The 24,084-nt window shown below is 50.9% G+C and overlaps 1 protein-coding gene across 1 annotated transcript in view; it reads left to right on the top strand.

Annotated features, from left to right (window-relative positions):
• HPS4 (Hermansky-Pudlak syndrome 4) overlaps positions 1 to 23,277 on the top strand; it is a 33,050-nt gene extending 9,773 nt beyond the window's left edge. The window contains exons 4-15 of the mRNA XM_006869295.1: positions 2,346 to 2,453; positions 2,770 to 2,886; positions 3,663 to 3,757; positions 5,808 to 5,880; positions 6,581 to 6,696; positions 10,128 to 10,164; positions 10,737 to 10,836; positions 10,914 to 11,010; positions 11,342 to 11,558; positions 19,786 to 19,918; positions 20,853 to 20,961; positions 23,106 to 23,277. Coding sequence (XP_006869357.1) covers positions 2,346 to 2,453; positions 2,770 to 2,886; positions 3,663 to 3,757; positions 5,808 to 5,880; positions 6,581 to 6,696; positions 10,128 to 10,164; positions 10,737 to 10,836; positions 10,914 to 11,010; positions 11,342 to 11,558; positions 19,786 to 19,918; positions 20,853 to 20,961; positions 23,106 to 23,277 — 1,374 coding nt within the window. The remainder of the gene's footprint in view (positions 1 to 2,345; positions 2,454 to 2,769; positions 2,887 to 3,662; positions 3,758 to 5,807; positions 5,881 to 6,580; positions 6,697 to 10,127; positions 10,165 to 10,736; positions 10,837 to 10,913; positions 11,011 to 11,341; positions 11,559 to 19,785; positions 19,919 to 20,852; positions 20,962 to 23,105) is intronic.
• The last annotated feature ends 807 nt before the right edge of the window (positions 23,278 to 24,084 follow it).

The raw sequence follows: 24,084 nt of genomic DNA, 5'->3' as shown, positions 1-24,084 counted from the left end.
TACAATCTGGACTGCTAACCACAAGGTCAGCATTTTGAATCTACCAGGTGCTCTGTGGGAGAAAGATGAACCTCAGGGTCTCTATGTGTGGGAACTGACTCCATGGCACACAACCACCACCGCTAGCACCTCATCTTACAGTCCCTGTGCCCTGTCAAGAAACAACTGTCTGTCCTGATTTTATGTGTTGTTGTGTGTCGGGGACCTGCCTCAACAGGGGAGTTCTGTTCACGAAGTAGGGAGATCTGGCGGTGACAGAGATAGAAAAGGAATACACACAAAGACACGACGAGAGAGACAAAGAGACACCCCGAAACCAGAGTGGATACAAGACTGGCGGGCAGACCCTGGACTACAGGCATCGTGGCCCCTGCAGGCAGTAATGCACGCAGGATTCAGTCTGCGCCCCCTTTTTATTTCAGGGAGGGACTTTACACAAAGGCAGAAGGGGATTATTAAGACAGGGTACAGAAATGAAATGTGATTAATTGTTCAAAACAGGACACAATGATTTACAGGAACAAATTCTAAAACATACATCGCAAATTGTCTTAATAATCTAACATCCTTAATTTTCCAGAAATTCAAGCTAATTGTTATAAATTACTTTTTAAGTTTGAATCCCAAGGCAGCAACTCGAGGTTTCTCAAGGCTAATTAACATACCTATAGCACCTAATCTGCAATGGGTAAAGGTGAGAAAAGGATTCAAAAGGTCTGGGAGGAGTCCAGTTGTTTCAGCTACCTGGCCTAGGCTTGCAGAAGGAAGAAGGACACCTAGGTTAATGGTTTGCACCTGGGGACAGTCTGAGGTGGCCAACACTATTATTCCTTGAACAATACCCCGGAATTCGCCAATCTACTTTGAGTGAATTCCTTGGGCAGAATGTCTCCAGAGTCCCCTTGCAAACTTGCCTTTGGAACTTTTTACAGCCTCGGCTTTAGGAGGGGCTTTTGTTTTAATATTTGTCCATGGGTATCAAGGGCTCATGTATTAAGTTAATATCAAACATAACTGAATAACTTGATAAAGAACAGTTTTGCCATGCTTGCCAGGTGGCCAGAGTTTGTTCCTCAGAGAGATTTGTTCCCAGAACCTTACACACTACCAACACAGTGGAGACATTAAGAGAGGCACATAAGAAACCATTTTCTCAGAAGCTACAATTACTGGAGTTCGAAGCATAGAATGAATAATAGGACCAAAGAAAATTACACAGAGCTAGCCCAACAGTGAGCTCGTAAAAGCCAATGAACCCGGGTCATCAGGAGGTCACTTCTTTGGGCCCTCAGGGTCCCTGGCTAGCCATCCTGAGTGGGGCCATTGTGTAGGATTTTCGTCCATGACACAGGGCCTCAAAATCTCAGTGATTGCTGTCTCCAACAGTTGTGAAGTGCCTTGGAGTCAGTTCTGACTCATAGCAACCCTGTGTAGGGTTTCCAAGAAGCAGCTGTTGGGTTTGAACTGCTGGCCTTGTGGTTAGTGGTTCAGTACTTATCCTAGAGTGCCAGCCCTGGATTTTCTGTACCTTTCCAGTAAGTCTTACGTCAGACCGTCCGACCTTGCTGCGTCTGAAGATTGCTCTGGGTATACCGAGTCCTTTGCACCTCTGTCTTAAATTGCGCTCCTTCAGCTTTATAAACAGTTCAGTGGACTGGGCTGGGAGTACATGGGATCTGTCATTCCTTTCAGACAAGCTATGTAGACACTGAATGTTGTGAGCTCTGAAGCAGAACATCTGGGAGCAGAACAGAGATCTGCCCTAACGTAGATAACATTGTAGGGGGATCTTTTTGTACATTTTTTTTTTTTTTTTTTTTTTATGTTTCCAGTGCTTCCCTTCTGATAGATTCCTTGAGATAGAATTACCATGTCAAAGAAGATCAGCTTTATCAAGTTCTTTAAACATATGGCCAGATGTCTTTCTAAGTCCGCAAGCACTTCTCTTCTGTAAAACTGAGCCCTTTGCTCAGCCCTTTGCACCTAGAACTGTACGAGTTGGTCATTTCCTGCTTTCCAAGCTCTTCCTTCATGTTTGAAATGGTTTCAGACCCTGGGTCCAGTGTTAGTAATGAGACCCCGTGAAATCGTTTCCAAATTGCAGTCCTTACAACAGAAGGAGTCAGAGAGAGGCCCACCTTGGTCCACCTTGGCTGGAGGCGTAGAATCTGCAGAAGGCCATTTCAGACTGGCCAACACACGTCGTTAGAGGGAGACCAGCGTGGGCAGTGGAACCACACTTGGGCTGGGTCCAGGAGGTCTAGCTATAGTGAGCTTGGCTGTCCAAGTTGTGGGTTGGGGTAAAGGAAGGGCAAAGCCAGCCCTCGTGGTTTCCCTCCTTGCAGGTCCTGGGCTGTACTGTGGAGCTCCCAGACATCAGCTGCAAGAAGTTTCTGGATCAGCTCATCGGCTGCTTCTGCTTTTACAATGGACCTGTCTCTCTGGCTTACCAGGTACGAGTCTCTGTTGAGGGGCTGAGGTGTCTGGAAGAGAACACTGACTCTGGGGCCTGTTCTGTGCTCATTCCCAGGGGCATCATACTTTCCTCCTCGAGAAAGAGCAAGCCTGGCTGCCAGCCTGGCCCCCCAGGTGCCCATGGTCAGGGAGGCTCCTGAGGGCATCGCGGGGGCTCTGTTGTGAGTAGGCAGTCTCACACAGCCCTTCTGGCTGGTGTCCATGTGAAGAACCATTCTTTGAGCTCCTAGGGGTCCTTACCACAGACACTGTGTCTCAAAATCTCAAACACTGACTCCAGGCTCTCCTTTGTAGAATTTTTCTCAGGAAGAACTGAGCGTGCAGTGGGACGCCTTCATTGAGCAAATTCTGCAAAACACCAGTGATCTGCATAAGATATTCAATTCCCTTTGGAACTTGGACAGAACGAAAGTAAGGCCCCCTTGTTCCTCATCCATTTATGTTTCAGAACCCAGTTTGCCCCCACTCTCCATCCCTTCTCTTTTTCCTTGACTGGCATGGGTCATTTCTCAGTATGGGGAGTGACTGCAACCTGCACTCACGTCCCATGCACGGCTCTGCTCACTGGCTGTGTGAGCTTGGGGAGTTAGATCTCTCCTAGAGACTAACCCGCTTTCCATACCATGGACTGGAGAAGTCAGCCCTGCTTCCCAGGACTGTTTTCATGAGAAATTGAGACAGTGCTGAACTTGAAGTGACCCGAGACCGTGCTCAGGGACTCAAATAAAGCAACAACAGAAACTCGAACCATTTGACATCGAAGCCAGCGGTTGCTGGTGTGGTGGGTTAAGTGTTGGGCTACTGACTGCAAGGCGGGTGGAAGCCACCAGCCACTCCAGAGAAGAAAGATGAGGCTGTCTGCTCCTGTAAAGGTGGACAGCCTTGGGACCTCTATGGGGCAGTTCTCTGTCCTGTAGGGTCGCTCCGAGTCAGAATGACTGGACAGCATTGGGTTTGGGTGGGTCTGGCTGCAGGACCAGGTCAGCTCTCGGGAACCCCCAGGCAGCTGTCTCCTTAGGGAGTATGGAAGCAAGTATATCCTCTGTAGGGCCCATTTCCTGGACTGGGATAGATGTATGGGACCCGGATGGGTGTCGAGCCTTCTGTATCCTAGTGGGACTTGTGCTTTGGCAGGAGGGCTGATGGGTGGGGTGCATGCTTACGGGGTGCTCTTCATGTGTACACAGGTGGAACCCCTGCTGCTGCTGAAAGCCACCCTCATCCTGCAGACCTGCCAGCGCTCGCCTCACATCCTTGCCGGCTGCATCCTCCACAAGGGCCTGTGAGTAGCACCGGAGCTTCTCCAAGGCAGCAACGGCTTCCCACTGCCTTCCTGCCACAGCCAGGCAACGGGCTTTGTCTCTCACACCAGGTGGGCTGGGGTGGCAAATAGTAGGTGTCTAGGTTTGACTGGGGCCTTTCAAAAGGAATGGGCTATTGGAATGATGTGGTGTTTTGCCAGCATCTGGGTGGGGCAAGTCTCTTCAGGTTTCCTTTGGGGTTGTCTGCAGAAGGCCAAGCCTCCAGCCCTGCCAGCAGACAGCATGTGAGGGAAAGCACTGTCACCTCCTTCTCTGTGACTCAGTTTGGCTGAGTGCATTGCAGGCTTTCCCCCAGGCTGGAGTTGGCGGCCCAGCTGGGCTCTACGCAAGCACAGCCTTGAGAGCTTCCTCATGAGTCTGAGCACACAGTCCAGGGCAGGCAGGGCCATGGCGCTGTGACCAGAATGTCCCAAATTTCCAGGTGCCTGCTGGGACTCTGAGCCTCACTGCCTGGGCCTGAGCTCTGGTCTCTTTTCTATCCACTTGGGGGCCTTGAGCAGGTACTTCACCTCAGTGTATGATTCGGTGGGGGGGAGCATGAGCACAGCAGGTCTGGGGTCTGGTGCTTTAGAGGCTGATTGGTACACAGCCACCAGCGATCACCTTTACTCAGGGTTGAAATGCTCAGCTGCAAATGGAACTGGAGGTTTAGTTCCACCCAGAGGCACCTCAGAAGAAAGACCTGGTCATCTACTTCTGAAACAGCAGCCATGGAAACCCCATGGAGTGCAGTTCCTGGGCTGCTGTGAGTCAGAATTGACTTCATGGCAGCTGGTTTTCACTTGTATTTAAAATATCACAACTAATGTATAAAGATATTTTCATGGCAAAAATGAAAAGCTCATAGAGAATTTACAAGTTTCCCCTCACCCCATCTCCACTATTAGCAGTGAGGTGGCCCCTCCACTGCTCTGTCACTGTGTGCTCACCAGGGCTTTGATCAGCCAACAAATGTGAAATCAGAACAGACCCAAATTTTAAAAGATGCAGGTGCAGCAGAAAGCTAACTAGAACAGGAAGAATTAGGGGGGAAGTGCTGGAATGGGAGACCAGAGAGGCTTGGTGAACCTCCCAGGACCCTGAAGTGGGAGATTGGATTGTTGCCAGGACTGTGGAGAACACCACACATCCAGAGTGGCATGCTAGGCCACCATCTTTGAGTCGGGCACTGTTGTTTCAGACTTTGGCTGTCAAGAGGTTTGATTGCTGTACCACACATATGCTGCCCTTGTTTTCAAGAGAGAGGATTAGCTTCTAGCAGGAGAACCTGTGATTTGCCCCCTCTGGTTATCGTTCTGGTACACCCACACTTTACAGATTCAGGTTCGTTCTGACTTCACCTTATCTGCCGTGACTGAGCTGGGAAGAAAGTGGTTTGAAGCCCTGGTTTGCACACACGTGTACATGTGCGCATCTGTTGATTTTGCTGTTCACATAAATAGGATCTCATGGTTCTTCACTTTCTGGCTCCTAGAGATTTCCTAGTCATTCCCTATGAAAACAAGACTAAACCCAGAGCCAGTTGCCATTGCGTTTGTTCTGGCTCATGGCATCCCCATACCCTTTTGGAAGTAAATTGCCAAGCCTTTCTTCCAAGGTGCATCCGGGTGGATTGGAACTGCCAGCCTCTTGTTACTAGTTGAGCATTCAACCATTTGTGCCACAGATCTGTTCCCCATTAGTTGGTACAGCTCTGCCGTGTTCTCGGAGTGGCTGCATATGTTTTGTTGTTAAGGCTTGTGCCACAGTTTCTTTAACCACTCTCTGACACGCGTTATTTGCTCATTTTTACAAGGACAGTATTACTGCAGTGACTCTCCTTGTGCATGCTTCTAAGTGCAGGTCAGGGTGAGGGCTTTGGCCATTGGACATTTTGGTAGGAGCTGCCCAAACACCTTCCCTAAGGGCTTGCTTTACCTGTTGAAACTCTCACCACCTCCACGGGACATTAGGAACCTTTGGAAACTCCGGGTTTGTCAGTGTGTCTCCTTCCTGTGTCTCACCTCCTAGGATTGTTAGCACCCAGCTACCGCCATCCCTCACCGCCAAGGTCCTGCTGCACCATGTGGCACCTCACGACAAGGTATTGTGAAGCTCATCTGGCCAGCAGGAGTGCCCCACCCAGGGCCTCTAAGCTCATGTCTGCTTCCTAGAGCTGCTGCGACAAAGCACCACCGGAGGAGGCCTTGTAGGAACAGAAACAGAGCACTCAGCATTCAGTTCCCTGAGGTCACGGTGCTGGCTCTCTCTGGGATCTAGGGAGGAGCCTTCCCGGGTGTCCTTGGCTCTCATCGGCCTCTGGATGCATCATCACGTGGCAGCTTTCCTTGCTGCCTTTCCTCCTCCTTTCTCAGGACAGGACCCACCTGACTCCAGCATGCTCACTTCACTGATAACACCTTCCAAGTCCTTATTTCCAAACAAGGTCATATTACTATTGTTGGTTCTGATTCATAGAGACCCTGTGCAGGATTTCTGAGGAGCAACTAGTGAGTTTGAACTGCCAACTTTATGGTTAGCAGTCTAGTTCTTATCCTACAGTGCCATACCAGGAGAGCATGAATTAAGAAGCCCAGTGATGTTGTGGATTAGGTGTCGGGTTGCTGACCACAAAGTCGGTGGTTCAAGCCCAGCAGCCATTGTGAGGGAGAAAGATGAGGCTGTCTGCTCCCATAAAGATGGACAGTCTCGGAAACTCTAGACGGCTCGCTGAGTCAGCATTGATTTAATAGCACTGGGTTTGGTTTGGGGTAGACAGTGTCACCATATTTTTTGGGGCACAGTTCGCTTACTGCAGAGTCTGCAGCAGGGGAAATCCGCTGAGACTGGCCATAGAGGGCACCGTGGGGGTGCTGATGCAGTTCACCATACCAGAACCCCATCCCAACCCCATCCCTCGGTGTGGCCTTTGTATGGAGGAAGCGCTGATGAGACAGAAGGGACAGGTTTTCTTGTGTGCTATTGGCATCAAGCCTTAGCTTTTCTTCAGACCACACGGAATGAGGCCGATTTCACTTCCTACAAGGCTGGCTTTGTGTCCGTGCAGTTGGATTCCGAGAGGCAGACTATAAAAGATGTATCTCCAGCAGTGCTTAGGGAAGCAGGGGCAGGCGGGACACACTTTTGCATTGATTCATTGTTTTTATTTATTGTTGGTAAACGTCAGGTTAAAGAAGAGTATGGGGGACTGACGGTGCCCACAATCGGGCTGCTTGGTGACACCCCTGCCCCAGTCCTGTGCTTGAGTGGTGTACAAAGAAGGCTAGCTGGCTACCTGTACTAAGTCAGTGGATGTTGCATAGCTGGTGGTGGCCGTCAGAACAGAACACACTTTCAGGTTGGCCTGTAAGAGCTCAGGGGATATCCTTTCCTTTTCCTAATAATTCACCTTCTAGGAGTCCACCGTAGCAAAATCATCAAAAGGCTGTAAGAAAGATGGGACACTCAAAATGAGACCACCATGGGCTTACCTAGGGTACCAGCCAGCTACCCTCAGCCTGTGGGCCCTACAAACAGCACTGCTGACCCCTGCCCCCCCCCCCTTCCTTACCTCCTGTCCTGGCTGCTTGGGAATGTCAGCAGCAGGGTTGAGTGTTTGCAATAGAGACTGTGTTGTTGTTATTAAGTACCATCAAGTTGGTTCTGACTCACAGAGACCCCTGTAGAGGGGTTCCAAGGAGCAGCTGGTGGTTGATCTGCCAACCTTGTTGTTTGCAGTTTAGTTCTGATCCTACAGCGCCACACCAGGAGTCCAAGCAGAGACCGTACAGCCCCCAAACCAAAAGTATTCACTCACTAGTTCTCTTCCGAGAAAGTATGTCAACTTCTGGCTTAAGAGCTGGGAGCGATGCATTCTCTCAGATCACTTTAATCCTTACTAGCTTTTAGTAAACCATGTAAAACGGCCAACGACATTTTAGCAACAGGAATTGCAGGTGACCATCTGAAACAGAAAAATGGAATTGTATGTAATGTGGTCTAAAAAGGATAAGGAAATAGGTTCTAACTATGAACACTGTCAGCTTTGGATAAATGGAGTATACATGATTTATATATACGAGGAAGCTTCATTAAGTTCCTGGAAATTTTCCATTATCTTTCAATTACATTTTTCCATGAACTTTTTGAAGCTCCCTCTTATCTATCCACCTCAGTGAGATGGATTGGCACAGTGGCTATAACAGTGGGCTCAAATGTAGGACTGATTGTAAGGATGAAGCAGGACCAGGCAGGGTTTGGTTCTGTTGCATATGGGTTGCTGTGCGTTGGAACCACTCGACACCACCTAACTGCAACAATAGCTGTGAGTCAGTCATCTATAGATCCATGTATGTGTATATGAATACTGGCTCCACCATACTTTCCTGGGTATTTGTTGTTGTTGTTGTCGGGTGACATCAAGTCGGAACCGACTCATAGTGACCCCATGCACACCAGAACGAAACAATGTCTGATCCTGGGCCAACCTCACTACCGCTGCCACACTTGAGTCCATCAATGATGCCACCTGGCCAATCCATCTTGTTAGGGGTCTTCCCCTTTTTCTCTGACCCTCCACCTTACCCAGTATCCTTCTCCAGCGACTGTTCCCTCTGGACAATATGTCCAAAGTATGAGAGGTGAAGCTTAGCCATCTTGGCCTCCAAGGAGCACTCTGGCTGCACTTCTTCCAAAACAGATCTATTGGTTCTTTTGGCAGTCCATGGCACTTTCAGTATCACATGTAAAGAAATAACTTACCTAAAATCAGTGAATAAGCTCTATGTATGACTTTAACAGAGCCCTGATGTGGTGCTGTGGCATAAGCACTGGACTGCTAACCACAGGGTCAACAGTTCAAACTCACCAGCCCCTCCTTGGAAACGTTTTACAGGGTCTCTATGAGTTAGAAATGACTCAGTAGCACCTAACAACAACAGTGTGGTTTTAATGGTCTAAAACAGGGTTTTGTTTTCAATCACTGAAGAAAGGAGACAAAGCCAGCTTGTTTTGTCTAGAAGAAACGACAAAGGAAAGCTATTTTGTCTAGAAGAGCTGTTGTTTGGTTTGTCTGTTGTTTTGTTTTGGCAGGTCCTTTTGAACCTTCAGGGAGCCCAGGTGGTGCAGTGGGTTAAGTGTTGGGCTGTGAACCACACGGTTGGTGGTTCAAGCCCACTGCCCACTCCAAAGGAGAAAGATGAGGATGTGTGTTCCCTGAGAAATCAACAGGCATGAGGCTTTCAGGCGGTGTTCTAATGGCATCTTGCTGCGTGAGGAGGTGGCACTGGGCACCATTCGTCCCAGACTTCCGTTCACCCAGACAAGAGGAACAGCCCAGGCGCTGGGGCTTGGGAAGGCATGAGCTGATGGGGGAGGCAGACGTACAAATCTGAGAGGTTCAACAGGTCTGTCATCACTCCTATACCCATCCTGGACTCCTGGACTCGGCTGATATTTGTTCGGGACATGGATCCTTAATTGCATCTGCTCTTACTGGCTGTCAGTGAGTCGATTCTCACTCATAGTGACCCGGTGTAACAGTAGATCTGCCTCAGCGGTTATTCTCGGTGGTTGTCTTTCTGGGAGCAGATTGCCAGGTTTCTCCCATGGAGCTGCTGGGGGTGAGGTTGTGAAAGGAGGAGGTGGAGAGCTGAGTGCTGGGGAATGAGGGGAGTTACAGCAAGATGAGCTGTCTGCTCCCGTCAAGACTGACAGCCTGGGAGACCCCAGGGAGCGGTCCTGCTCTGTCTTAGAGGAGTTGAGTATCCGGCTGTGGGTTCGGGCTCTGCACTGCACTGGGGTAGACCAGGCATGGTTGCTGACTTCGGTCCTGCACAAGTGCTTCTCTCGCATGCACGTGATTGTCAGGAGGATTACAGGAGTTCAGACAGCACATGACATGCAGTCAACTCAGTGAATGTTGGTGTTCTGTACGTTTATCACTAATAGATATAATGGATTGCATGCTGCTGGGTTAACCAGGTGAAGAAGGGGTAGAGTGGCTGGACAGCCATCAGGTCAGGGCTGTGACCAACGTGACTGGATTCCAGCCTACCAGTTCCCCAAGGGTGAGGATTAGCAGGACCAACTTCTGGTTCTCGGACCCAGAGGGCAGAGACTGAGCCAGTCTGACATGCGCATGAGCTGGCTGTGTGTCAGCTGCTGCCTGTCAGCTCGTGCGGGCCCAGTCTTGTGCTGGGCCCCGCTGTGGGGGGAGCCAGCAGCTTGCCTAGCTTCTGTTCCATCTGTTCTGCTCCTGGCCTGGCACTGGGACAAGCTGTCTGGGTCTGGCGACATTTTCTGAACAGATGGCCCACTGCCTGCCCGACCTGTGTTTGTTTTTCTTTGCAGGGAGCACCTACGAGGCCGGCTGTCCTGCAGGGACAGGGTGAGTAGTATACCTGCCCCTGCACAAACCCTTTGAGAGGCTGAGGGTCCCCATACGTCTAGTTCATCTGGTCATAAGGTTAGGAAGATGCAAACGTACAGCTGTGTGAACAAGGTATGCCATCAGAGTCTGAACTGCCAGGCTTGTTCTTTAGTTAGACCTTTTAAACCCCCATTTTAGGGCCGCCTCAATAAGCTGGGAGCCCTGGTGGCACAGCAGTTAAAGCTCTCCACCATTCACCCAAAAGTTGGTTTGAACCTACCAGCCATTCCTCAGGAGAATGATGAGGCTGTCTGCTCCCATAAAGATTGACAGTCTTGGAGAAATTCTCGTCTGTCCTTTCGGGTCTCTGTGAGTTGGCATCGACTCAAGGGCAGTGGTTTTAGATTTTAACCCCGGTATTGAGAGACAAGTCCCAGAGACAGTGTGTGGGTTAGTGTAGACATTGGAGTGCTGCCAAAATGCTGCAGGATGTGGACGAGCCCGAGAACGGGGCTCTGTTTGGTTTAGGGACATAGGCTGGGGAATATGCCTTCTATCACTTTTGTAAGTGTCATGCAACTATCTTTTAGTGGACATCTCCCTTCTACACAGCCGTGGGTCATGGGGCCCAAGTGGGCTCATTCCTTGCTGCCCAGCGCCATCAGGGCATGAACCTATCTGGGCTGGCAGGTAGGTGGGACCCATCACCCCTCTGTTTTGTCCACCCAAGAGGTAAGCTCCCTGTGCCTGTCACTTTTCAATTCTAGGAGCAGAGCTTCCCCCCAATGTGCAGGTCATGCCTGTGTTTGTGACCGAAGAGGAAGCCACTGGTCTCTGTGAGTTCATGGTGGAGCGGGTGCCAAGGTAAGCCAGCTCACAGGAGCCCCTGGTTCATCTCACCTTCCTTCTGTCCACCTTCCCCAGTCCTCTACTTTGTGAGGGAGCACCTGAAAGGGCAACAGCATGTGGACAAGGGATAGCAGGGAGGGCCTAGCGGTGAGACGGGCGTGGACTTCCATCCCAGAGCTGTTACTGATGTGCTTTGTGACCTGGGTGCGTTCAATTCCCTCTCTCAACCTCAATTATTCCATCTGTACAATGGACCCAGGAATGTCTTGTGGTCAGCAGGAAGTAGACATTCCTGCTGCCCCTCGTCCCCACACTGCTGCCCTTTCACGTGTGTTCTCCCTTTCAGTACTGGGGTACCATCTCCCTTAGCTTCCCAGCAGCAACCTGCAGAAGGGAACCCTCCCAGGGAGAAGCAGCACACTGGGGCCACTGAGAACAGTGCGGGCCCTCTTGCCGGGCCCCTCCTGAGGATGAGTCTGTACACGCACAGTGTCAAGGGCTTGGTGCTGGCCCTGCTGGCCAAGGAGCCGCTGCTGGGGGATGACTCGGCCATCAAGGAGGTGGTGAGTAGCCCCCAGCACTCCCAGCCTTCTACTTCCTGGGAGCCTATGTAGGCTGAAGGGACCATTCCACACAGCCCACCCTGACACACAGGGATGCCTATAGCTCCCGGAGGGAGCCCTGGTGGCGCTATGGGTTAAGTGATGGTAGGCAGTTTAAACCCACTAACTGCTCTGAGAGAGAAAGCTGAGGCTGCAGAGATTGCCAGTCTCAGAAACCCTAGTGAACAGTTCTACTCCATCCCACAGGGTCCCTGTGAGTCAGAGACGACTCTGAGGACCGTGTGTGTAAACTGGGGTCATGTAGGTCTCTGTGGGGAGGAGTAGGACTGCGTGTGTAAACTGGGGTCACGTAGGTCTCCATGGGGAGGGAGAAGGATCTCATGTGTGTGTGTGTGTGTGTGTGTGGGTGTGTGTGTGTGTGAGTGAGAGAGAGAGAGAGAGAACTGGGGTCAGGTGTTGAATGCAGCACGCAGCGTGGTACCTAGTGCACCCACAGCGTGTGGTCTCTGCCCCTTCCAGTCTGCCCTAAAGGGAGGAGAGGTCCAACCAGACGCCTTTCCCTCTGAGTAGTTTGGGGTGAGAAGGGACGCTGCCCTCCCCGCACAGGCCTGGCTATTGCCACTGCTGCAGCAGCTGCCATGCTCTCACTTCCCTGGCTGGGAGCCCTGACCTCTGCCCCCGTGGCCTGGGCTGGGAGTCTTCGGGAAACAGCCTGGTTACCTGGAGGACATCCAAAAGCCCACCTGGCCTGAAGGGCTGTCTTAAACCCCTGGCCGGCCCCTTCCCCATGTTGAGCAGTCAGGGAAGCTTCTGGAGGTTCCGTTGCTATAGTAACAGCAGTGCTTTACTTGTCATGGAAAGAGGTGCTGGGAGACTGCAGGTTAGGATTGCTGCAGGGCAAAGGCGTCCTGGGCTTTGTGTCTTTCCCCTTGTAAATCTCTATGCTGCTTCCCCAGTCTCTGAGTGAGTCACCTTGGAGCCCGAAGGAGGAGGGGAGTCAGGCTTTCTAGCAGCCTGGGGAGCTGTGGTCACAGTGCTGTGCATTTCCCCCCATGTACGCACAGCCCCCATTTTCCTCATCCACTCTGCACAGAAGGAGCCCTGGTGGCGTGATAGGTTAAACTTTGGCCTACTAACCAAAAAGTCAGTGGTTCAAACCCACCAGCCGCTCATAGGAAATGATGAGGCCATCCGCTCCTATATAGACAGATAGAAGGAGTTCTCCTTAGGCCGGTAGGGTGGCTGTGAGTTATTTTTGTTCTGTACAACACTGAGACGCAGGACCCATGAAGGCTTAGGGTGTGCATGCAGTAAAGGGCTTCAGTGTCTGTCTCATTACTTCCCTTCCCATAAGGAAAAGGCAGCAGCAGTGCTGGCTGCTCCTTAAGGACAAAGTACTTTAAGATCTCTTCTCCGTCACCTGGTTGCTAAATAGGAGCCCTGGAGGCACCGCGGGATCAACGTGGCACTAGGAGTGGGTGGTTCTAGCCCACTGACTGCTCCCACATAGATGGAGCAGTTCTCCTTGGTCCTTCAGGGCTGTGTGGCTCAGAATGGGCTCGATGGCAGTGGGGAGGAGTTGGGTCATGTGCTAAATGTTGTTGTTAGTGCCATCAAGTTGGTTCTGACTCATCGTGACCCTGTGTAGGGTTTCTGAGGAGCAGCTGCTGGGCTTGAACTGCTGACCTTGTGGTTCACAGGCCAGTGCTGATCCACAGCACCATACCAGAAGTCCAGTATCTGCTAAGTACTTGCTATCTTTTTATTTCAGCCAAGCCTTAGAGCAGCCCTGTGAGCTAGGCATTGACAGTCCATTTTAACCAATTGGGAAGCAGACTCGTTAAGATAAAAGTAGGATACAATATGCAGGTCAAAAATTTCCACTTGTTTCTTCTCCCTCCCCACCCCACCCTGCTCCAGCCTCTGCTTTCCCACTGCTCTGCCCTTACAGTGATAGGTGGGAAGGTAATCAAAGGGGTTAGACCCTGCCTTCCCTGTTCTTGATATACAGTGATACCACTTGATTTGTCAAAGCCCACCCATGTTGTTATGACAACAGCCTCCTGGGATGCTTATAAAGTAGGAATTCATGCTGGGTGGTTGTTACTTGCCAGCAAGTCAATTCCAACTTACGGTGATTCTGTGTAAGCCTCAAGAAATGATGCGTTTTATTGTTGTTGTTGTTTTTTTATTGTGAATTATGTGATAGTTTACATGGAGAACATTAGCTTTAAATTCATCCTATTCATCATTAAACATTGCCATGGTTACAATTCCCTCCATGCGTCATCAAACAACCAAAGGGTATACCCTGCAAGCCTGCTCACTGGTCATCAGCACACAGCCCCACTCCCTCTCTGGGTCTAGAATCCCAAGCCACTCCATCTCTCCACGTCATCATCTCTGCCTCCATCTCTGGCATCACTGTTTCTCTGGGTAGGGTCCCGCACTCCTCTTTTCCCCCTTGATGGTCCCAGAGACCTCGGCTCCTGGACTGCAAAGTCAACCACTCCCCTCCTTTTACTACAAAATGTCTACCTTTACATTTCCAACCCTCACAGTCAGTCCTGATAACAATTATTCACTATTGTACTACAAGAGACCTATCCCCATCTCCTTTCATCAGTCCCGCCCAGACAGATTGGATACTACTCAGTGGAGATTCTATCTTCCTCCGCCCTCTGGATCTAGGCTCCCTCTTGAAAGCTTGTAAGCCAGTCACTTCTTGCCTTTGTACTCCCCCCACCCCCACCCCATTTTAAGGAACATAGTGGTTACGAATCAGGCTGCGAACCTCAAGGTCAGCAGTTCAAAACTACCAGCTGTTCCACAGGAGAAAGATGAGACTTTCTGCTCCCGTAAAGATCTACAGCTTTGGAAACCCTGAACAGGGTTGCTATGAGTTGGAACCGACTCCACGGCACATAACCAACCAACCCCTCCATTTTGAGTAGCCAGTGTCCAAATTGCCCATCCCTGTCTACCCTGTGTATGGAGGGGTTGGGAATGATCCTTGCTGTAAAGATTTGTTCCCTCTTTTAAGCTACTGCATCCATAGGTGTAGGTCAAGTTCATCAAATTGTATCAGATTGCTTCTTTTCCTCTTCTTTCTTCTTCTAGTTGATCTCACGATGAGGTTTTATGGGAGACGAAAACTCGTCTTTCTACACCGAAGGATTAGCCTGCTGGTTTACTGATCAGATGCAACCTGGAGGAATCTTCTATTGTCCTACAGACATGCATCTAAAATGCTTGACCTAGTTCTCCCTGGATCCCTGCCACCAGTCACCTGCAGAATGGTACACTCCGGTCCAGATGTGCCCTGAACCCCACCCCTTGGTTATGTTTCAGACCTTACAAACCTTCAGTTAGTGCCTTGTCCTCAAGTGGTTCACTCCCCACCTGTGTGTTTGGGGTCAGAGGAGGTCAGATTCTGAACAATGAGAGAAGGCTCACACCAGGGGGCAGCAGAGAGCCAAGGATGGGTTCTGGTTCTAACCAGAACCAGGCGGTGGTGCCCTTCACAGGCAGCTAGTCATGGCTGCATGGGGCCTTTGGGCTGATGCCAGTGTGAGTGTTGTTGAGAAATTCAATCACCCTCTCCCCACCCTCATGACACTAGGATTGCTAAGGGAGCCTGTGTTCCGGATGCTACAAACTCCCTCCCATTTATAGCCATTGACTTTGGTATAGATGAAAAGTCAGGAAGGTCTAGGAATTTGCCCCAGCTAATTGATGAATTTGAGGAGTCATGGTGGTACGTTGGGTTAAGCATTGGCCTGCTAGCTACAAGGCAATGTAGCCACTCCATGGCAGTCAGCTCTCGTAAAGACTGACAAGTTTTAAAAACTGTCCTATCAGGTCGTTAGGGAGTCCTGGTGTGGCACTGTAGGGTAAACACTAGACTGCTAACTGCAAGATCAGCAGTTCAAACTCACCAGCTGCTCTTTATAAACGCTATACAGGGTCACTATGAGGTGGACTGACTCAATGGCACTATATATCAACAAATAGGATTGCTAAAGAGCTCTGGTAGCGTAGTGGTTACGAATCGGGCTGCGAACCTTAAGGTCAGCGGTTCGAAACTACCAGCCGCTCCGCGGGAGAAAGATGAGGCTTTCTACTCCCGTAAAAGATTTACACCCTCGGAAACCCTGTACAGGGTCGCTATGGGTCGGAACCGACTCGACGGCACTTAACAACAACAACAACAACAAGTGTCGGCCTCAGCTGGAGAGTTTACTTCTAGGAAACCAGCCAGCGGAGGCCTGCAGAGCACAGGGTTTTCTGACCCGAATGGGGTTTTCAGGAGTCAAAATCGACTGGCAATTGGTAATTAGTTAGCCTCCAAACACCCTCAAAGGCCAAGTAGAGCTGCCCCACGGGGCATCCAGGGCTGACATCTCTGCAGGAGCAGCACGCCAGATAGAACCACTGGGTAGGCTCTAGACACCGCCTCCTCACTAGCGGCTGTGCGCACAGCTCAACCACTGCACCACCAAGACTCCTTTGTGACCACTTTGAGGGTCACATTGTTGGTAAGTGCCATCAAGTTGGTTCCGACTCATAGCGACTCTGTATAGGGTTTCCAAGGAGCGGCTGGTGAGCTTGAACCACCAACTTTGCGGCTCAAACTGACCTTGCAGTCCAATGCTTATCCTACAGCGCCACACCAGAACTCTGAGAGTAGTAGCATATATGAGGGGTTGGCAGACTTTTTCTGGAAAGGACCAGGTGGCCAATATTTTCAGCTTTGCGTAACTCTGAGAGCCCGCTGGTGGTGTGCATGAGCTGCCGTAGATAGGAGTCAGTGTGCGCCACTAGCCCGTCTTACAGACCTGGACATTGGATCCCAGGCTATTTTCACATGTCACAAAGTCGTCTTTTTTTGACCCAATTTTCCAACACTTAAAGATGTGAAACATCCTTTGTTGGCAGGCTGTACAAACACAGGTGACAGACTGGGCCTGGCCTGGCAGCCAGAGTTTGCTGACCCCAGGTGTCCAAGTGACTATCAGAAAGTTGGAAAAATTATCTTTTAATTCCATGTTTCCGTGTTTTGAATCCCCCTTGTATGCGAATGGACTTGGGCATCAGGAAAAACAAGAAAAAAAGGTCCTCATGTCATCAAACATAATCTCTTGCATTTCTGGTTTCTTGATTTTTCTCTAGAGTATAAGTTCTGAAGAGACTCCCGCAGTGGGGCTGTATGCCTGCAGGAAAATTCAGGGTAGACCTGCCTCACTTCCTCTGTCTACTGGCCTGGGAGGGGAGACGCAATGGTTACCAGTCTCCTGTGTATCAGCAGCTACCAGTGACATCATGAGGAAGGCTTGCACATGTGCACACACATTCATACACATGCACGTGGGCACACACACGCTAGTTCAGATAGGCTCATTAGCATCTGTTAAACTGGTTGGATCCCAGCCTGAGCGATGGGTCTTGTCCCTCCTGAACATACATCCTTGTACTCTGCAGAGTGCTCCTGTCTTAGTTCTCTAGCGCTGCTGGAACAGAAATGCCCTGCAGGGACGGCTTTACCAAACAGAAGTTTATGATCTCACAGTTTAGGAGCCCACAAGTCCAAGCTCCGCAGAAAGGCCCTTGTCTCCTTTCAGCGTCCCTCAGAGATCCCTGTGTTTTGGTATCAGCCTTCCCTTGGGTCTAGGATTTTCAGAGGTCAGGAGCCCCAGATCCAAAGACTGCCCTCTGCTCCTGGCTCTTCTGTCTTGGTGGAAGTAGGTGCCACTCTCTGAGATGCTTACTTCTCTCCTTTGTCTCTTGTAGGATTAAAGGGTTACAGAGCACACCCAGGGAAATGCCCCTGACTGTGGATCAGGACATTCCACCTTTAACCTCTTAACAACTGGCTGGTTTATCACATCAGATTAACGTGGGGAATCATCACATAACTGTCCCATTACAGCATTACACAACTGTCAAACCAGAGAAGCATGGGCTAGCCAAGTTGGCACATATTTGGTGGGGATACAGTTCAATCCATGACATCTCCCAAGTTGTATATGCACGGCATTGGCCACATTTATTCAACCACTTAATTAATGCCTACTAGAGGCCTGGAACTCGGCGAGGGGTTATAGGTACAGAGATGAGTGCATGCAATAAAGCCATGTGTGCTTTTACTCCTGAGACATTACTGATTGAAGGCCAATGCACCAACAGAACAACCCCCAAGCTCCATAGCCATCACTTCCGAAGCCTTCTGTTTGCCTTTCTGGCCTGGTGGTGTGCACTCAGCTTTCTCACATGGCTGTTGACAGTCATCAGTCCACAGACAAGTTCTCCATCTTCCTACTTGTTGTTAGGTGCCGTTGTTAGGCTCCAGCTCATAGCAACCTCATGCACAGCAGAAGGAAACACTGCCCGGCCTGCGCCATCCTCACAGTTGTTAACGTGTGAGTCTGTTGTTGCTGCCACTGCCTTTGTTGTTGTTACTAAACGCCGTTGAGTCCGTTCCAACTCATAGTGACCCTGTATAGGGTGTCCAAGGAATGGCTAGTGGGTTTGACCTTGTGGTTAGCAGTCAGTGCTTATCCTACAATGACACACCAGGATTCCCTGTCCTCCTCAAGAGACCAGAAAACCAAACCCACTGCCATCGAGTTGCTTCCGGCTCATAGCAACCCTTTAGGACAAAGGAGAACTGCCCTATAGGGTTTCCAAGGCTGTCAGTCTTCACCTGAGCAGAATACCTCCTCTTTCTCCCTCCCTCGGAGGAGCTGGTGGGTTCCCACTGCTGACCTTGTGCCGCATACTAACACGAATTGTCATTTAGTGCCACTCTTTAGAAGCCATGCCTCAGGGTAACACTTAAAAGCCTAGAGAGGACCTTTGCATGTGTTCCCTCACTCCCTCCACTCAGCAGCTCTGCATGGTAGCCCACTTCTCAGAGAAATTGAGGCACAGAACACTCGTTACGTAGCCTGGGCCATTCTGTCAGAGCCAGAGCATCTGCCTGGGCGAGCTGTCTGACGCTGAGAAACACTGGCCTCATGGGACGAACCACTGGAAGCCCCCTTCCCAGCCTGAGCCCATCACTAAGGTGTCCTTAGCCCAGCCCACAACGGAGCTCTAGAACAGGGAAGGTGAAGAATATTTTAAAAGGGGGTTCATGCTATCCCATTAGGTTAAAAGACTTGATTAATTCATTGTTTATGGCTTGATTGCATTCTTATTTTGTAAGAAAAGATTTACATGAAAACGTTCTCAACTCCTGATGGACCAAAACCAAACCCACTACCATCAAGTCCATTCTGACTCATAGTGACCCCACAGGACAGAACACAATTGCTCCATAGGGTTTCTGAGACTGTAAATCTATACGGGAGCAGACAGACTTATCTTTCTCTTGTAGAATGGCTGGTGGGTCTGAACTGCCGACCTTGTGATTAACAGCCTTGTGTTTAACCCACAGCACCACCAGGGCTCCTATCTGCTGGTAGAAGGGTTTAAAGTCCAGGTGCCTGAACCTCAGTTCCATGACAGCCCTGCTTCCTGGGTTCCTCCTGCGATCCCCAGAACACAGAGGACTGTCTGTGTGGCTCGGCTCAGTGTGAAGCTACTTCCCCCAGGGGCTCAGCAGAGAGATGGAGAAGGTCACAGCCCAGGCTGTGGGGAGGGAGGCGGGGGGAGTGTGTTGGGAGGCCAGGCCTCCTGGATCGTTCCCACAGCACATCCCCCATGGTCAGCAGTGGCTCTCAAGTGGATGGGAAGAGCAGGGTCATCTTTCTTTGCTGATTTTCTCCTTTTACATTTTCTCCCTGCTCATCTCTGTTGTTGTTAAGTGCCATTGAGTCAGTTCTGACTCATAGCGACACTGTATAGGGTTTCTGAGCAGCTTGAACTGCCGACCTTGCAGTCCAGCACCCTAACCCACAGTGCAACACCAGGACTCTTCATCTCTACTAGTGGGCTTTGAAAAGTTCATGGGAAAATTTCATTCTCTTTCCATTCCAGTTTTCCATGATGCCTCTATGTTTTCTCATTTTCTGCAAGCTAGTCCTTCATGTGAAAACACAGAGAGAACATAAGGGTAGAAGTTAGTGACTCTAAAAACAGGCACAGATGGTCAGGGGCCAAGAAGTGAACACAGGTGACATTGGTGGTATTCTTTGTGAACTAAGTTCCTGGGAAAAGTAGAAGCCTCTTGAGGCCCCAGGGCAAGTCCAGCAGTGCCTCATCCTCTCTCTTGGTCCCCCTGCAGTACCATGGCAGCCTGGCCTCCTTGAACGGGCTGGAGGTTCATCTGAAGGAGATGCTCGCCCAGAACCAGGCTGCCCCAGGGAGCAGTGCCTACAACTTTACCCACTACGACAGCATTCAGAACATATTGACAGGTAAGGAGCCGGCCCTGCGAGTGTCTTCAGGAGTGGGCAGCATGGGGCCTAGTATCACATCGCTTGCTGTCCTCGTGAGTGGGGCACATAGGGTAGGACCTGGGCTGGAGGAGGAATTCAGATTCACCTAGAACGGATCAGGGCCTGGGTGTGAACGGGTGTGCTCTGGAAAGAAGGAAACCCGAGAGCAGATTCTGCATCAGATACCAAGCAGATGGCACTCACTTGCAGCCCAGCTCCTGCCGAGATGGGGCTTCACTTGGCAAGCACCCATTTGCTCATTTGACCCTTTTTTTGTGATTGTTGAGAGACGCTCACACATGCTCAAATGTGTGTGAGAAGGTCTGCCACTATTTTGCAAAGGAGCCCTGGTGATGAAATGGGTTAAGCATTGAAGTGTTCACCATAAGCTTTGGCAGTTCCAACCCACCAGCTGCTCCGGTGAAGACTGACAGCCTCAGAAAGTTTATGGGGGCAGTTCTCTGTCCTACAGGTTCCCTGTGAGTTGGAATTGACTTGACAACAGTGTTTTTGGTGCATTGAGGCCTTGATGGCACAGTTGGTTAAGCGTCGGGTTGCTAACCACAAGGGTGGCAGTTCAAACCCCTCTGCCCCTCTGAGGGAGCAGTGGCAGCCTGCTTTAGTGAAGACTGACAGCTCTGAGACCCTAAGGAGCAGTTCTATCCTTCTCTTCCCTAGAGGGTCGCTGGGAGACAGCATGGATTTGGCAGCAGAGGGCTTGCTTTGGTGGGTGCAGAACTGGGTGCTACCCATCACTAGGGATAGGGTATGCTGTCTCGAGCACCCCATGCCTCTCTGCCTGTGTCCTCCTCACCATCCACATCCTTGACCGTGAGCCTGATGACCGTGCAGGGGACTGGCTGGGTGGGAGGCATGGGTCTGCAACCACAGCCTCTCTGTCCTCTTCCCGAAGCCAACCTGCCGCCAGTAGCCACAGCCCAGGATCGCCGCTTCCTGCAGGCCGTCAGCCTGGTTCATTCTGACTTTGCCCAGCGGCCTGCACTCTACGAGGTGACGGTCAGGTGAGTGTGCCCCTGCGCTGCTAGCTGATCTCAGGCTCGGCCCCGGAAGGAAGAACATTCTAGTCATGCCTCTCATGGCTCCTGTTGCTGCCATCATTCATGCAGGGGTCCTGGGTTTGCTGAGTCCCTCTCTGGGCTCTGGGGTTAAGACAGTGAAGAAGACTTCTTAGGCCCTCACCATCATTACTGAGGACAGGGCTAGATTCCCTGGTCATTGTGGGGTTTCAATAGTGTTGTTGTTGGCCTAACTTAGAACGGAACATGCTCCCCTCCCCACCCCATCACCTACTCGGGAAACCCCCACACTGAGTGGTTTCATGTGCTACTTCAGACTTTGTTGAATTTGGTTATGTTTTTGTATACAGAGTGTATTTGTATTTTAATGGTCTTTTTAAAAGTAGGATCAGACTAATGTGCTGCATGCTGAATTTTGCACCTCACTGTGTGCCTTGACCAGCCCCCGGTCAGTGCGCATTATTGCTGTGACTTGCAGCATGTGACTGCCAGGCTGGCTTTTTTTCTTCTCATGCTTCTCCTGTGACACTGGGAGCAGACGATGAGGCACGTTATGGGGCCAGAGGGCTGGCGGTCACTTGTTATACACAGGATTCCACTTAGTGTTTCCTCCTCATTTTACAGACAAGGATATTGAGGCACCGGATAAATGAGGGGCTGAGCCGGGATGTGAACCCAGGTCCCTCTGTAATATGTATATTCTCTGCACACATTTCCAGGCTGTGGGCCCCGTGAGAAGGGTGTGGGCTCTAGACCCTCACAGACATGCATGCATTGGCATCTTAGTCTTGTTCCTATGTCGGAGCTAATGTGCAGCCTCCCGTCACACCTGAGGCCAGGTGCTGCTGCAGCCACCAGTCTCTCCCAGCTGCCCAGGCTGGCAGCTGAACTGGGACTTGTATCCATCCTGTCACTGGTGTGAGAACTGGTTGTGTTGGGCATGTGTGTCTGTGTCCCTGTGTAGGTCTCTATGTATATCTTCTCTGTGTGTCTTTATGTCTGTGTGCGTGTGTGTTCTGTTGAAGAAAAAGCAAGTGAAGTCAGCCTCTGATCCCCTAAGCCTCTTATGGCTTCAGTGTGTACACTCCCTTGGAACTGAGAGGGTTTTGTTTTGTTTTTTAATATTTTATTGTGAATTATGTGATAGTTTATATGGGCGAACATTAGTTTTACATTCATCCTATAGTATATCATTTCATTGCTATGGTTATAATCCCCTCCATGCATCATCAACCAACCAAAGGGTATACACTGCAAGCCTGCCCCCTAGTCATCAGCACACAGCCCCTCTCCCTCTCTGTGTCTAAAGTCCCCAACACTTCCATCTCTCCACATCATCGTCTCTACCTCCATCTCAGGCATCACTGCTTCTCTGGGTAGGGTCCTGCCTGAGAGGGTTTTTTTTAACCTTTAAGATTCTTCACGATCAGGAGCTCAAGATGTTTGTTGGGAGATGATTTCAGTTGTGGTAATAAAAACAGGGAATGTTTGTTGATCACTCACCATGGGCTCAGCTTCTCTAAGGCACGGTCTCATATTTTTCCCTTCTTCGCCTCTTTAAAATAACATTGTGAAGATAAGCCCTCTTATCATCTCCCCTTTATGGTTGAGCAAAGGGACTCAGAAAGGGAAAGTTACTCAGCCAAGGGCACACAGCCAGGGAGTGGTAGGGCTGGTGTGTCTGACTGCAGGGCCAGTGAGTGGCTGCAGTATCTAAGCCAGGTGGGGCCCAAAGCCCCTTAAAACCCTGAGAAATTGGTGGCCACGGAAGATCTGGGAGGGGCCTCTACCTTCGCTGACTTCACTTGGAGAAACTGAGGTCCACTGAGGATGTGACTAGACAAAGGTCCCACAGTAGGCAGGACTGCGGCCAGCTAGACCCCAGGTCCTGAACCAGTTGCTCCCAAATGGCTTTTCCCTGGGTTTCTGTCCTGTGGCTGTCCATCCCTCACTCATGGTCAGACTGCCCCCTCTGCCATGTCCTTCCACTGTGGGAGAGGCGGGTGGGTGTCTCCAAGGACGAGGTGCTTACAGCCAGGGCCACCGTAGCCACAGTACTGCTCATCACTGGGAGCCTGAGCGCAGCTCCCCAGGGTCCTGGTGGGCTGATTTTGGACCTTCTTCCGCAGGAATGCCTCCACAGCTGTGTACGCCTGTTGTAACCCCGTCCAGGAGACCTACTTCCAGCCGCTGGCCGCCCAGCCCCAGAGCTCGGGTTTCCCCAGTCCCCAGGAAGGCGCCTTTGGCCTCGCAGGCAAAGCCAAGCAGAAGCTGCTCAAGCACGGCGTGAACCTGCTCTGAGCTGCGCCCCCTGGCGGAAGCTGCTGAGCCACAGCCAGCGGGGGCAGGGCCCCTGGGCCTTCTTCACAGAGGAAAGAGCGCCCCTCGCCCTTTTTTTTGGGGGGGGGGGATTGGCGTGTTTTTGTTATTTTAGAAATGTGTTTGAGCTTTTGTTGCCCCTTCTGCAGATCTGGGGGCAGCGTTGGGGCCAGTGTGGGGCACTTGGGCTCCTGATTCCAAAGATAGGCAGGGTCACCTGTGCGCCCTGTGAAATGACGCCCGAGGCGGGACCTCCTGCCGCCCCGGCCTGGGTCTGGGTTTGGCCTGAAGCAGATCTGGCTTGTCTAGTCCTGTCACCATGGTGACGGTTGGAGGGTCAGCTTCATCGTGCGGAGAACGGTCCCCCACTTCTCCATGTAGGGACTCCTCCGGGACTGTGTTTCAAAGCACCCACTGCTAATTCAGAGCTCCCCCAATCATAGGACAGAATAGGACCGCTCCCTAGGGTCTCCGAGGTCGGAAATCTCCATGGGAGCAGGCACCCATGGAGATTTCCTTAAAATCAGGGTCTCTTGGTCTGGACACCACGGGAGGGTGGTTTGGGTTCCAGAAAGTGCAGGGCCCTAGTGGCTGAGGCCAGAGCCCTCCCGTGACGGCTCCTTGGTGGTGCTGGGTGGTTAGAGTGGGCTGTGGAGCTGGCTACACCCTGTGGCGGTCCTCAGAGAGTGTCCAACATGGGGTTTTTCTGTGGTGGCTGTCAGATTGTTCATGGATCACACGGTGAAAACATTGACCAAAATCTTATCTGAATGTGCCTGAGGTTCCTGT

This window comes from Chrysochloris asiatica, unplaced genomic scaffold (assembly GCF_000296735.1).
Source record: "Chrysochloris asiatica unplaced genomic scaffold, ChrAsi1.0 scaffold00128, whole genome shotgun sequence".
In the NCBI taxonomy this organism is placed as follows: Eukaryota; Metazoa; Chordata; class Mammalia; order Afrosoricida; family Chrysochloridae; genus Chrysochloris; species Chrysochloris asiatica.
Note: the sequence above shows the minus strand (reverse complement) of the source record. Positions and strands in the feature narration are given on the sequence as shown.